This window comes from Dermochelys coriacea, chromosome 24 (assembly GCF_009764565.3).
Source record: "Dermochelys coriacea isolate rDerCor1 chromosome 24, rDerCor1.pri.v4, whole genome shotgun sequence".
Classification (NCBI taxonomy): Eukaryota; Metazoa; Chordata; order Testudines; family Dermochelyidae; genus Dermochelys; species Dermochelys coriacea.
The window spans coordinates 1,739,385-1,752,184 of record NC_050091.1 but is presented as its reverse complement, the minus strand read 5'-3'; the positions used below and the strand labels follow the sequence as shown (position 1 = coordinate 1,752,184).

Genomic DNA, 12,800 nt, shown 5'->3' with positions numbered 1-12,800 from the left:
TGGTCAGACGAGCCGGTCCCAGTGGCCCCGTGGGGCAGGCAGCCAGGCCATGGAGGCCCTTTTGGAGCAGGGGACTCTGGGGTCTCTCCCTGCTACCAGCTGAGGGGGTTCTCCGGCACAGCGTGGTCAGGGACACGGGCCCCGGCTGACGGTGATATTCTCCGACCTCGCGGGCTCAGCTAACGAGCCCTGACATGGCGCTATGAGCTCCTCGCCCGCCCGGGGGAAGGCAGACACAGACACCAATCCCACTCCAAACTTTATTCTTATGAATTTCACAGTCTGGCTCAAGCGCCAGCCCCCAGGGGGCATTAGGGAAGGTCAGGCGAGCCCCATGGGCCCCACAGAACTGTTGCAATGGTCAGCAAAGGGGAAGGACAGATTTCTTACCTAGCTCAGACGGGTTGCTTTCTAACCAGCATGGGGGTTGGAATCCCGAGCCAGACAGAGGTCTGAGAACGGGAACCATTCAAGTCATAGATGGGGGTCAATACCCTGGAACCCCCACGTGGGGGGCAGCCCAGAGTGGGCTGCAGGGAAGGCACTGAGGGCAGAGTTTGGCACAATGGGTCCAAGAAGGAGTCACCAAGGGGCTGCATCCCCCCTAGACCCCCAGCCAGTCCCGCGGGGCTTCTACACACAGAGTGACACAGCAGGAGACAGGCATGGCTGGGAACTTGGATTGTCCCACTTGGGGCCTTGGCGGGGGGCTGGGGGAGGGATTTTACCCCTCTCTGCCAGCACAGATCTGTCCAGCCTGGAGCCAGGCAAGGCTCGGCACTCAGCTGCAAGACCAGGAAGGGTTAAAACCAGCACAGCCTCCAAAGAGCGAGAGAACAAAAGGGCCCCACCCCAGCCCGGCAGGACCCCGGTACACCAGCATCCTGAATCCTGCAGGTGGCTGTGCTCTCCCCCCTGAGGGGTTAGCCCAGCCCCAGAGCCACCCCAGGGCGTTTGGCGGGAGGGCTGCAAAGGTCAATACAGCATCAGCAAGCTACAGGGGGAGCCCAGGAAAAGCAGCGACCAGGCTGTAACTTAGTGGCATGTGCGTGTCTGCGTGTGCATGTGTGTGTGTCTGCGTGTGCACATGCCTGCGTGTGTCCCTGCTGCCCCACTCCTTTCTGGGACAATGCGAATCTGCTTTCTTGGCACGTCAGACCCACTGCAGCGTGTGTCACATAAGCCCTGTACTGCAGAGAGCCACAGGCGATTCTCCTCCATCAGCTACGGCTCTGTGACTGCCAGCACCACGGGCCCTGGCTCAGGGATGAGGGTCCAGGAGGCCACGGATCTGCCACGTGATGCGGCAGACAGCTTGCTAACAAGGCCAGGAGGATGGTATCTCTGCTGCCCTGTGGGCCAGCCCAGCAGTGGGCTGGAGGGAAGAACGAGCCCCTCGAAGGCAGCTGCCCTCAGTGCTGGCTATTTCCCAGGGCATCGGTGTCAGCCAGGGCAGCGCTGGCTAAGGGGGGTGGCTGATGGAGTGGGGGCTGAGCCCCAGCTGGCAGGAGATCCGCTCTCCCCAGGAGGAGCCGGCCTCAGGGGCGCCGTGGGGGCAGGGGATCACGCGGGGCCTCCAGAGAAGCAAGAAAGGAGGAGCTCCGAGCTGGGATCTGGGGGCTGCCGGCGTCCTCGGGCCACGCTACTTAGTGAACTTAGTGCCGTGTTCCTGCTGGCGGATGAGGCAGGCGATGGGGCTGGCGATGCCGCCGATCAGGGTCCAGTACTCCTCGAAGCTGATCAGCCCGTCCTTGTTCTCATCCAGGTCACAGATGAGCTTGTCGGCCGCGCGCTTGTTCCCGGTGTCCTGGGAAGAGAGCGCAGAGCCATTCGAACGCCAGGAGGGGCTGGGGAGCCCGAGGGGCGGCACTCGCCAGCCAGGCGTCTCGGTCAGCTGCTGCCGGGGGGCACCCCCATCCTGAGGGGCAGGGAGCTCAGCACTGGAGCAGGGGCTGGGGGTCACCGAGGTCCCTCCTCAGGCTGCCAGCAAGGAAGCTGGTTGGGGACAGTGGAGGTAGTGTTGGGCTCACACCCACACACTACAGTTCCCTGTGACGGGACCGGGCGCTGCCCGTGGGCTCACACACTAGGGTTCCCTGTGACGGGACCGGGCGTTGCCCGTGGGCTCACACTCACACACTAGGATTCCCTCTGACGGGACCGGGCGCTGCCCGTGGGCTCACACTCACACACTAGGATTCCCTCTGACGGGACCGGGCGCTGCCCGTGGGCTCACACTCACACACTAGGGTTCCCTGTGACGGGACCGGGCGCTGCCCGTGGGCTCACACTCACACACTAGGGTTCCCTATGACGGGACCAGGCGCTGCCCGTGGGCTCACACTCACACACTAGGATTCCCTCTGACGGGACCGGGCACTGCCCGTGGGCTCACACTCACACACTAGGGTTCCCTGTGACGGGACCGGGCGCTGCCCGTGGGCTCACACTCACACACTAGGGTTCCCTGTGATGGGACTGGGCGCTTCCCATGGGCTCACACTCACACACTAGGGTTCTCTGTGGTAGGGCCTCGTGCTGCCCGTGGGCTCACACTCACACACTAGTGTCCCCCTGGTCTCACCGTCAGCATGTGGTTGAGCTCCCGGCTCAGCATCTTGCGGAAATCCTTCTTGCTGATGCGCCGGGGTTTCTTGCAGCACCCGCTAGCGTATTTGTCAAAGTTCTTCACCAGCACGTGGAGGGCCCATTCCAGCTCCGACGAGTTGCCCGACATCTCTGTCTCCTTAGTCCCTGCAACGGTAACGGAGCCGATGCCTGAGCAAGGCAGTGGGGGACTCATTGTCCCAGCACTGGTGCAGCCGGGCGCTAGCACCAGTCCGCGCTGCCTGGTGGGCATCGGTCACCTGCTGGGAAAGGCCGAGTGCCGCAGACGCTGGCAGTGACCCCAGTTCTATGGAGCAATGGACGCAGGGCTCTCATTTCCAGGGGGTCCCCGTGAGAGTTCACCTGATCTGGGCTGTCTCTGATCTCGGTTCACCCTGGCCCATCCCTGGTGAATATCCCTCTGTATACGGTCCATAATATAACCTGCCTGCACCTCTCAGTGCTGCAGGGCTCGTTATTCTATGGGCCGTATACAGGATGTGTGCCCTGGCTGTGTGCCCAGAAGCTGGGCAGCAGGGGAGCTGTGCCAAGCAGGCCTGGCAGTAGGAGCTGGTCCCCTTAAAGCAGGACAAGCCCACTGTGTGACCCGGTCATTACAGGTGGAATACGGACTCAGGGATTTCGAAAGGGGGTACAGGGATGGGCTGTACAGACGTTAGTGGGGAGGCTGCTGGAGGCGCTGGCGGGGAGCGATCGGGGGACATGGAAGACGCTCGGAGGGAGCAGGGGGTGGGAGGTGCCGAGCCAGGTGGAGGTTTGAAGGGGAGAATGGGGCAGGGAGAGGGAAGCAGAGAAGCCGGGTCCAAGCAGCAGGAGAAAGTGCAGGCCCCCAAGATCGTGCTGCTGCTCCCAGTGAAACTCCGGTAAATCTTGCAGTGTCAGGACTGGGAGCAGAGCCTCTCTCGGGTCACTGCCTTTGTCTCCCTCTGTGCCACCCGGCAGATGCAGCCACTGCAGCCCTGGATGGCTCAAACAGGAGCAACAAGAGGGGGCCCTTTCACCCCTGTACCGTCCCCTTGCCTTATCTCCATCCAGCCCCATGCCGGAGGCTAAGGTTCGAGCCCCTCCCCGAACCAGGGGGCAGCAAGAGCGGAGGGGGCCTGTCCCCTTTCCCAATGAGTCTGGTTCTCCTTAAGGGGAGAGATCCCAGCCCGACAGCCACCCCACCCCAGCTGCTGCCCTCTCCCTGGGAGCGGGTGGGGAGCACCATCTGGCTCCCATGCGTTGATCTCTTCACCCTGGAGCAGCCCGGGGATCAGCCAAAGGGGAAAGGGACAAGACGGGGCACATCCAGGCGTCGGGCCTGGAGGATCACTTCCATGGTGCCGAGCATAAAGAAACACCCAGGGAGAAACGGAGTTGGGTGCGGATCCAGCCTGGGAACTTGGCAACAAGGCTGGGCCGACAACAGGGCCCCGAGCAAGCTGCTGGGGACAGAGCCAGCATCCCAGGGTGAAATCACTGCTGCCAACACTTGCAAGTTTATTGCGAGTCATCCAATATTTGATGTTTTCTTTCAAGTCCCAGCTCCTGGAGTCAGGAGATGATGTGTTAGCAGGCGTGTTGTATGCAGGACACGGGAGGTCATGGTCCTGCTCTGTTTGGCACTCGGGAGGCCTCAGCTGGGCACTGCGTCCAGTTTGGGGCATCAATCCTTAGGAAAGATGGGGAGAAACTGGAGAGAGTCCAGAGGAGAGCAGCAGAAATGAGCCGAGGTTGAGAAAACCTGATCCTTGGGGAAAGGTTAGAAAACTTGGGCATGTCGAGTCTTGAGAAAAGCAGACGGAGGGGAACCTGAGAGCAGCCTGCAAATCTGTTCCGGGCTGTTACAGCCGAGATGGCGATCAGCATTCTCTATGTCCACTGAAGGCAGGACAAAAATGAATGGGCTGCATCTCCATCAGGGTCGGGAACACGTAACCTCGGGAGCTGGTGGAACCCCCGTCTCTGGAGGGTTTTAAGAACAGGCTGGACAATCCCTTGCCAGGACTGGTCCAGGTTTCCTTGGTCCTGCCTCGGGGTGGGGGGCTGGACTAGTGGCCTCGCGGGGGCCTACCCAACCCTGCATTGCCAGGAATCAGTGACAATGCCAGCCTATTTTAGCTCTTGGGGCTGAACAGGAGAGTGGGACAATGTGCCCTGGGGGTGCCCTAAAGGCTCCGACACTGGACAGTGAAGAAAAAAAATCCAAATGTGGGGCGGCGGGATTTTAATCTCAGCATTTTTAAGCCAATCCCATGGTTTTGGGATGTTTCCAATTGGCAGGACGGGGAAATTCTCCGGCCTGGGTTACACAGGAGCTCAGGCTGGATTTTATTAGCCATCCCTTTGGGGTTTAGCATTTGATGCCAGGATCGGTGACTGGGGTTCTCTGGCCGGGGTCATGCAGGTCGCACGGGATAATCAAATACTCCCTTCTGCCCTTACCATTGTGAATGAATCTATGAACTCCCCTGTGCTATAGCACCTCCTCAGGCTGCGATGGGAACAACACCCTGAACCCTTTGGAGCGAACGTACAGCTCCCAACCCCTGCAGCTGTCTGGCTCCTCCCCTTTCCTGCCACTCCCGCCTCCTTTTCCCCAGTGTCCTGCCTGCTCCTAGCTACCGATGATAACAATAATTACCCGGCTGCCGTAACCTGCTGCCCAGCGCTCATCTGAAAGGAATGGGGCTGGTTCCCAGCGGATCAGAGAGGATGGCGAAGGAGGAGAAGGAGAAGATGCAATGGGCTGTAATTACCCGCCAGTCCTTGTCTTGCCACACCGCCCTGGGTGGCATCCCACCGGAGATGCTTAATGCCAAAACCCTCCCGGCAGGAACCCCCAGCGCAACCCGGCCCAGCCCAGCGGCATGGCACAAGGCAGGGCAGGGGATGAGGCAACCTGATTGCACAGGGGAAGAGGGAGCCGCCCGGGGAATTGCAGCCCTGGCACGGCCCCATTGCAGCCAGTGGAGCAGCCCCTGCGTGTGCAGGGCGAGGGGCAGAAGGCCACCGGAGACCCAGCTCCTCTCTAGATACTGGCTCACCCAGGGGGAGTAGATCATGCAGGCAGGGGGGAAGCTCGCCCTGCCCCTAGTTGGCTGTGCTGGTTTGTCCTGTTATGCGGGAAGTGCGGGGGGGGGGCTGCACTGGCCAGGCAGCATGGCCTCTGTCCTCAGCAGTACCAGTGCCTTGGGCAGGACGCAGAGTCTAGTACACAAGGGTCTTTACCTGCTGCTGCCAGGCAGCTCTTAGCTAGTCCCTTCGCCTGCAGCCGAGCCAGTGCCTGCAAAACCCCAGCCTCAGATCAGATCCCTCTGGGGGGAAAGACAAGCCCCCTCGGGAGAGAGCTCCGCTCTGCCCTGCTCCTCTGGAGCTCCCAGAGCCGGGGGCGCGCTGCACACTCAAGCCGACAGGCAGGGCTTGCAGCGCGGCGTCCGCATCCAGCACAGGATGTGCGGGAAGGGAAGTGCATCCCATTGTTCGCCTTTCCTCTTTCCTGCCCGCAGGCTGCCTCTGCCAGGGGCCGGCCTGCTCTGGCCAAGCGCACCGCCTGCTCACTAGGCAGACGCTGCCCAGCCAAAGGGAGTGTGGCCATCCCATGCTGAGACCTGCCGCTTGACCCCACTGAGGATCTGCCCCTAGCGTCCCAGCCCTCACCTCACCACTGTCACCCCATTGGCTTCTGTGGGTTTGCTGGGTTCGGCGAGAGCAGGACCCGGCTCAGACGAATTGGGCACAGGAAGGCGGCTAGTCCATTGCCTCTTCCCTGCCGGCACACGGTCGCCCTCTCCTTGCAGTGCCTCCCCCCGCTTCGCCCTGCTCTCGCTCCAAATGCCCCATGCGATGCGCTCTGCTCCAGGAGGGAATCTGCCCTAGGCCATGGGCCTCACCACTGGGACACGGCTCCAGATGAAGCGCTTGCATTTCCCTTTGCTCTGTTCTTAGGGTGCCTTTTCCCGGGCGCACAAGTGCCAGCTCCAGCCCATTCCTGCCCGTTACGTCCCCTCAGAGCCCCCAGGGGAGCTCCCAGTGAGGCAGAAAGGGATGGGACTGGAGCAGCAGAGCCAAAGCCTGTATTACAGGGGCCATGGTGCACCAACACCTGGCCACCCCCTGATGGGTGACAGACAGGATGGGGTAGGAAGCTGTGACATCAGCCCCACACCCAACAGGACAGGGCATGGGGACAGATGCCCAGGTCTGGGCTCAGGGTCAGCTTTATCTCTGGGGCAGGACTTGGAGGGTCACATGCCAGCAGAGTGCGTTACGACTCCCTCCAGCCTCAGAGGAAAGCCACCCACTGCTGCCAGCAGCTAACGGGCTTGATCCCCCAGCTCCGGTGGTAACACCCTGGGCTTCGCAGCGAGAGGTTGGGGGTCAATCCCTGCTGCCAACCCACCCAGGAGCGTTGTTGCAGGAGCAGAGGAGATTTGCTGCTTTAGAAAACATCCCAGTGAGAGCATCCCATGGAGACCACTAGCACACAGCCTGTTCTGGGGTCCCTGCACTTGCTCCCCAGGTGAGGTGCTCCACCCCAGAGCCTGCATCAGAGACACTCTCTGTTAGTGCTGGTCATTCTGCTGCATCTGCCAAAAGCTGGGAATGGGTGACAGGGGATGGATCACTTGGTGATTCCCTGTTCTGCTCATTCCCTCTGGGGCACCTGGCACTGGCCACTGTCAGCAGACAGAATACGGAGCTAGATGGACCATTGGTCTGACCCAGTATGGCCATTCCTATGTTCTTATTCGCCTCCTGTTCGTTTCTTTCACTGTTGGCAGCTGTCCCGTGCTTGGGCTCAGATCTCCTCTTGCACCAAACATCTGGGACCAGATCCTGCACTGGTGTAAATCAGCATCCTTCCACGGAAGTCAAAGACCTGTAGCACCCTGGCTGAAGTCAAGGGAGATATGCCGATTTACACCAGCAGTCCAACTGGCCCCTGATCTTTTATCTTTTGCTTGTCCTTCTCGAGTCCCTATCTCCTTGCTCTCTGTTTCCTGTCACTCCTTCAAAGTCTCCAGTTGTCCTCAGCCGAGGCGGGCCATGGCCCCCCAGCTGTCCTGAGCTGGCTTGGCAGCTTTCCATTCATCTTGTGCCCATCCAGCCCGGGGAGTCTCTTGCAGGAGGAACATGATGAGGTTTGGGCCGACACTGTCTCCATCACTCCAGATCTGAAGCTACATGCCAGGATCCCATTCATAAAGGCTTGGCATTCAGCGGCAAGAAGCACCACTTGTTGGGCTCCTCCTGGCAATTGTCTGATGCGCCTGCATGGTGGGGCTGTTCCAAATTAAGCCAGCTGGGCAGGCGATCTCTCTGCCAAACCACCAGGCCTGACCAGAGCCTTCTGGGACCCCTGAAGCAACCAGTGCTCACTTGCTGGAAGCCAGGCTTTGGGATAATTCCCAAACACTGCACTGCCTTGTGGATGGAGGGAGGGGGACTGAAGTGAGCTGCTCCAGCAGAATCTGGGGCTTGGTTTAGCTTCAAACCAGCCCTGTCCTTGGGCAGGAATCACCAAACCTGGAAGGTGGCCAGCTCTGTGCTGTGACGTACCATGTGCCGCACCCAACCGAGAGCACCAGCATCGGCTGCCCGCTGGCATCCAGAGCAGGGGTGGGATTTAAGGATGCATGGAGCCCTGATCCTGCAGATCACCCCTTCCCCCCGGAAACAGACTCATCTCTGCATCCCGCTCCTCCTCCCTTCCTGGGATGGAGTCTGCCTCCCCACCCCATCCTGCCCCCCATGGACTCTCCTCTCCCTCCCGCTCCTGCTTCTTGTGCTTTGGTCCAGCCCAGCAGGCATCAGCTGGCAGATCTGCCACTGGCGGCTTGGCATGATCCTCGTTGCCCTGGCTGCAGGACCCGGCTCTAAACCAGCCTGCCTTGGCTGAGAGCAGCGAAGGCCAGACACAGCAGACCCCGGACTGATGGGGCTGGACTTATCAAAGGCTTTGTCCTCAAGTGCAGGATTCCCTACCCAGCTGCTTCTGCTGCAGATGCCCATCCATCTAACTAGTGCACTTCGCTGTGCTGCCGAGCCCCCAATGGCCTCCTTACACTAGTCTGAATTAGGCCCGCTATTAGCCAGTCTTACCCTATAGACATTGCAGCAGGGCAGAGAAGTCCAGCTGTCACATGGGAGTGAGTGTGGGGGAGCTGACAACTCTAGGCCCCTTGGCACAGTACAGGGGACCCGAGCTGGGTTTCTGAGCCTGCCTATGGCTGTGCCCATGTGGGGTGGCGTGGGGCACTGGCCAGTGGCAGGAGAGCTGTGTTAGCTGGCGGAGGGCGGGGGCAAGCAGCGAGGGTGAATGGACGCTGACAGGACGTGGAGAGGTTCATGCTTCTGTGTGAATTCTGCAGGCGGCGTCGGCGGGAACTAGATCAGATAAGCAAGCTGGGACCTGCCGTTCCCCAGGGGAAGGCGGCCGGTTTCCCAACACCCCTCGTCTCGCCTTCTCTTTCCCGTGCCCGCCTCCCTCTGGCGCCGCGTCTCTGTTCCTCCCGCTCTCTCTCGTTCACAGTCTGCTCTGTGAGCGCACAGGACCCAGCCCGGTACAGAGCTGCATCTGCTCACGCCAGGGCTGTGTTGGCACAAACCTCAGCCCCCAAATGTCCCCAGTGTCGAAGGATGGGTCTGGATTTGGTCCCAGAGCTCCCTGCGTCCCACCCCACCCCCAGTCACACTGACTGACCCCAGAACCAAAGGGTCATGAGGCTGAGGGCACAGAGAAGGGGTCACTGATGCTGGGGCATGGAGAATTGGAGGAACTGAGGTGCACCGACACCTGAGGCCCCGGCAATGGAAGGGAAGTGACGGGGGAGAGAGACCCAGGTGATCCTGGGGGTCTTGATTGCTCATGGCACCCTGCCCCTGGCCCGCAGCGGGCTGAAAGGCACTATGCCTCACCTCCCTCTCGCTGCCTGTCACCCCACCTTCCCTTCCAGGGGGGCAGTGTGGGGCTGGGAGCCAGGAGCTGCAGAGCCCCCCGGACCCCTCCTGGTTGTCACATGGATGGACTGTGCCCTCGGGGCCAGTCACTTAGTGCCTTCACGGCCTGATGTGTAACTTGGGGAGAAGACAAGGAATTCCTCTGGCTCCCCAGGCTCTCCGGGCTTGTGAGCTAAGGACCATGAAGCACTTTCGCGTTCTCACCCGCTATCACAGCCATGGGATTATTGTTCGTTTTCATGCAGGCCCATTTCCGGCTCATGATAATAATGATCAACAGTGAATAAGGAGAAGCTCCTGCTTCAAATTCTGCCTACCCAGAGGTCATCTCATTGTCGCCAGATCTTTTGATCTATCATCTTTCCAATATCTGTCTATCTGTCCTCAGGCACACCCATCTCTCCATCCCACACCCAGCACCGTGGGGTCTCAGCCCTAGCTTCCATACACCCCTTCTTGCTTTCGGTCTCTCCCCTTTACTCCTTCCTTCTCTGTCTGCCCCATTCCTGTTCTCCGATGTCTCCTCTTCCCTGCTGCTCTAGAGCGGAGCCCACTCCTGGTTCCACGGGTGCATCCACACAGCCCGCAGCAGTGTGCCAGGCCGGGCCAAGGGATCGGGCTTGCGGCCCTCAGGCTAGCACTCTAGGACCAGCTGGGCACACCGGGCTCTGAACTTGTGGCTCAAGCTGGGGCTCCAAAGCACTGGTTCAACTCAGAGCTCGAGCCCGAGCCCGAGTCCCGCTAGCCTGGGGCGGCCCAGCCAGGCCGTGTAGACGTGCCCGTCGAGCCCTGCGCTGGCACATCCTGCTGCTGTCGACAGCACGATTTGCAGCTGGGCCTTTAATCAGGAAACAGGGCAAGATCAATCCTTTTCCCGGCCCCGGCCCGCTTACCTGCCATGGCTGCAGTCTGCCCTGCCTCACGCAGGGCCCGTCTGCCAAGAGCGGAGCTCGCCGTGGGTCTGGCTCTCCCCTTCCGCCTGCTCCTGGATTTGCAGAACAGCCAGGCTGAAGAATGTGCCTCCCACGCCAGCTCTATTCTGCACACGTATCGCGAGGCCTCGTCTTGGCTTTTAAAGAGACACAGCCTCATTTGGCAGAGGCTGACATTCCTGGGGCGTTTCTGCCTGGCTTTGGGGCTCCCGGAAATGGCTTCAGGAATTCAACCGATTGCAAAACACAGGCCTGACTGTCTGAGCAAAGCAAACTCCTTCCCACGGGTGATGCACGGTATCGCTCACGCGAGGCCCGGAAAGCCTGGTCTAGACACAGAGGTTCCACCAGCATAACTTTCCTTGTGTGAACGGGGGCTACCAAGTGGCCAGACCCATTTCTCCCATCTGCAGTTCCCTGGACCTAGATGGGTGGATGCAAACCATACAGCTGTGTCTTGGTGGGAGTTGCACTGATCAGGTGGCAAGGCAGACATATCCCACTGGAGGAAACAGCCTCACGGCATCAGTGACTGCAGAAGAGAAGACAAGGTCCAACTGCTGTTAAGTCAATGGCAAATTTCTGTTCACCTCAGTTCAGGAAGCAAGAGACATTTCCCTAGGACCGCCCGTTGTCCTGCTACTCTGGACCCTGGCCATGACTGGTGCTTGGCGCTCCAGAGGAAAATGAGGAAATCCCACAGTTAGAAAGGGTGGCTCAGATTCTGATCCCAGTAACAGAGGGGCGAGTAAGGGTAACACCACTGACTTCAGCAGAGCTAGGACCAGATTCTCATCCCAGTTACACCAATGAAAACTTCAGGCAACACCATCCAACTCAGGGGCATCGCATGTCAAATTCACCCATGTGAAATTGGAGCAACTCAATTCGCAGCAGTGGAATCCCTCTGAATTTGCACTGGTGTCACTGAACTCAGAATGGCTATACTTCAACAAAAAAGCTTCAAAAACAGACTCCAACGAGAGACTGCTGAATTGGAATTAATTTGCAAACTGGATACAATTAAGGTTTCAGAGTAGCAGCCGTGTTAGTCTGTATTCGCAAAAAGAAAAGGAGTACCCGTGGCACCTTAGAGACTAAAAAATTTATTAGAGCATAAGCTTTCGTGAGCTACAGCTCAAATGCATCCGATGAAGTGAGCTGTAGCTCACGAAAGCTTATGCTCTAATAAATTTGTTAGTCTCTAAGATGCCACGGGTACTCCTTTTCTTTTTGTGGATACAATTAACTTAGGCTGAATAGAGACTGGGAATGGATGAGTCATTACACAAAGTAAAACTATTTCCCCATGGTATTTGTCCCCCCCAACCCCACCCCCCACTGTTCCTCTGATATTCTTGTTAACTGCTGGAATTAGCCTACCTTGCTTGTCACCATGAAAGGTTTTCCTCCTTTCCCCCCCCCGCTGCTGGTGATGGCTTATCTTAAGTGATCACTCTCCTTACAGTTTTCAGAGTAGCAGCCACAGTGTGTATGATAAACCCATTGTTTCATGTTCTCTGTGTGTGTATATAAATCTCTCCTCTCTTTTTTCCACCAAATGCATCCGATGAAGTGAGCTGTAGCTCACGAAAGCTTATGCTCTAATAAATTTGTTAGTCTCTAAGGTGCCACAAGTACTCCTTTTCTTTTTGCGAATACAGACTAACACGGCTGCTACTCTGAAACCTGAACTCAGAATGGGGCCCTGTGGTTTTAGGACAGAACTGGCCCTAGTCAAAGCCCTGCTCCCCCAGAACCGGCTAAGCCAGACAAACCATGATTATGGGCTTTTTCAGTGCTGACCATTAGGCAATTTACAAATCAAAGACTTTGGGTGCATTGGAGTGCCTCTTGGCCAGCATCCGCACTTACAAATTTGCCTCTGTAATTAACTGCATTTAGCAAGTTGTGTCCCTTTGTACAGCTTTAGAAATGCAGAGACGAGATGCTGAGGTTAGATGGGTGAATTTCTTCTGAGATGCAAATTTGTGGGTACAAACTGGGCCACTTGGGTAAAAATACAGGGCTATTAACCTGAGGAAAAAACAGATTTTATTTGTGCAGCATCTTGCCAGATTTTTATGTGTGACATAAGTTTTAAAGGAACAAAAGCTCATCGTCCTCTGAATGTGCCATCTCATTCATGCAATACACCACAGAAGGGCGGAAATCCTGTCCTGATCCCTCCAGGCAAGCAGTTCACGCCTTGAATCATGAGGTTTCGTTACTCCTCTGTCGTTGGCAGTGTCATAACTGCATCCAGCCCTTTATTTTAAAAGCCAGCCTGGGGTG

At 58.2% G+C, this 12,800-nt stretch overlaps 1 protein-coding gene across 2 annotated transcripts; it reads right to left on the bottom strand.

The window, feature by feature from the left end:
* Positions 1 to 246: 246 nt before the first annotated feature.
* S100A16 (S100 calcium binding protein A16) lies at positions 247 to 10,619 on the bottom strand. Of its 2 annotated transcripts, none has more exons than XM_038382964.2 (3): positions 10,467 to 10,619; positions 2,585 to 2,754; positions 247 to 1,807 (listed from the first exon to the last, which is right to left on the bottom strand). In XM_038382964.2, the coding sequence occupies exons 1-3, from the start codon at positions 10,471 to 10,473 to the stop codon at positions 1,643 to 1,645; spliced, it is 342 nt and encodes a 113-aa protein (XP_038238892.1). In that variant the 5' UTR covers positions 10,474 to 10,619; the 3' UTR covers positions 247 to 1,642. The 2 variants fall into 2 exon arrangements, with proteins under 2 accessions (XP_038238892.1, XP_043357798.1); XM_043501863.1 differs by lacking the exon at positions 10,467 to 10,619 and adding an exon at positions 5,842 to 6,050.
* Between the last annotated feature and the right edge of the window lie 2,181 nt (positions 10,620 to 12,800).

Coding starts and splice junctions, on each gene's coding strand:
- S100A16 (XM_038382964.2), bottom strand. Junction 1,808..2,584: donor AGCTCAACCACATGCTGACG/GTGAGACCAGGG, acceptor CTCTCTTCCCAG/GACACCGGGAACAAGCGCGC.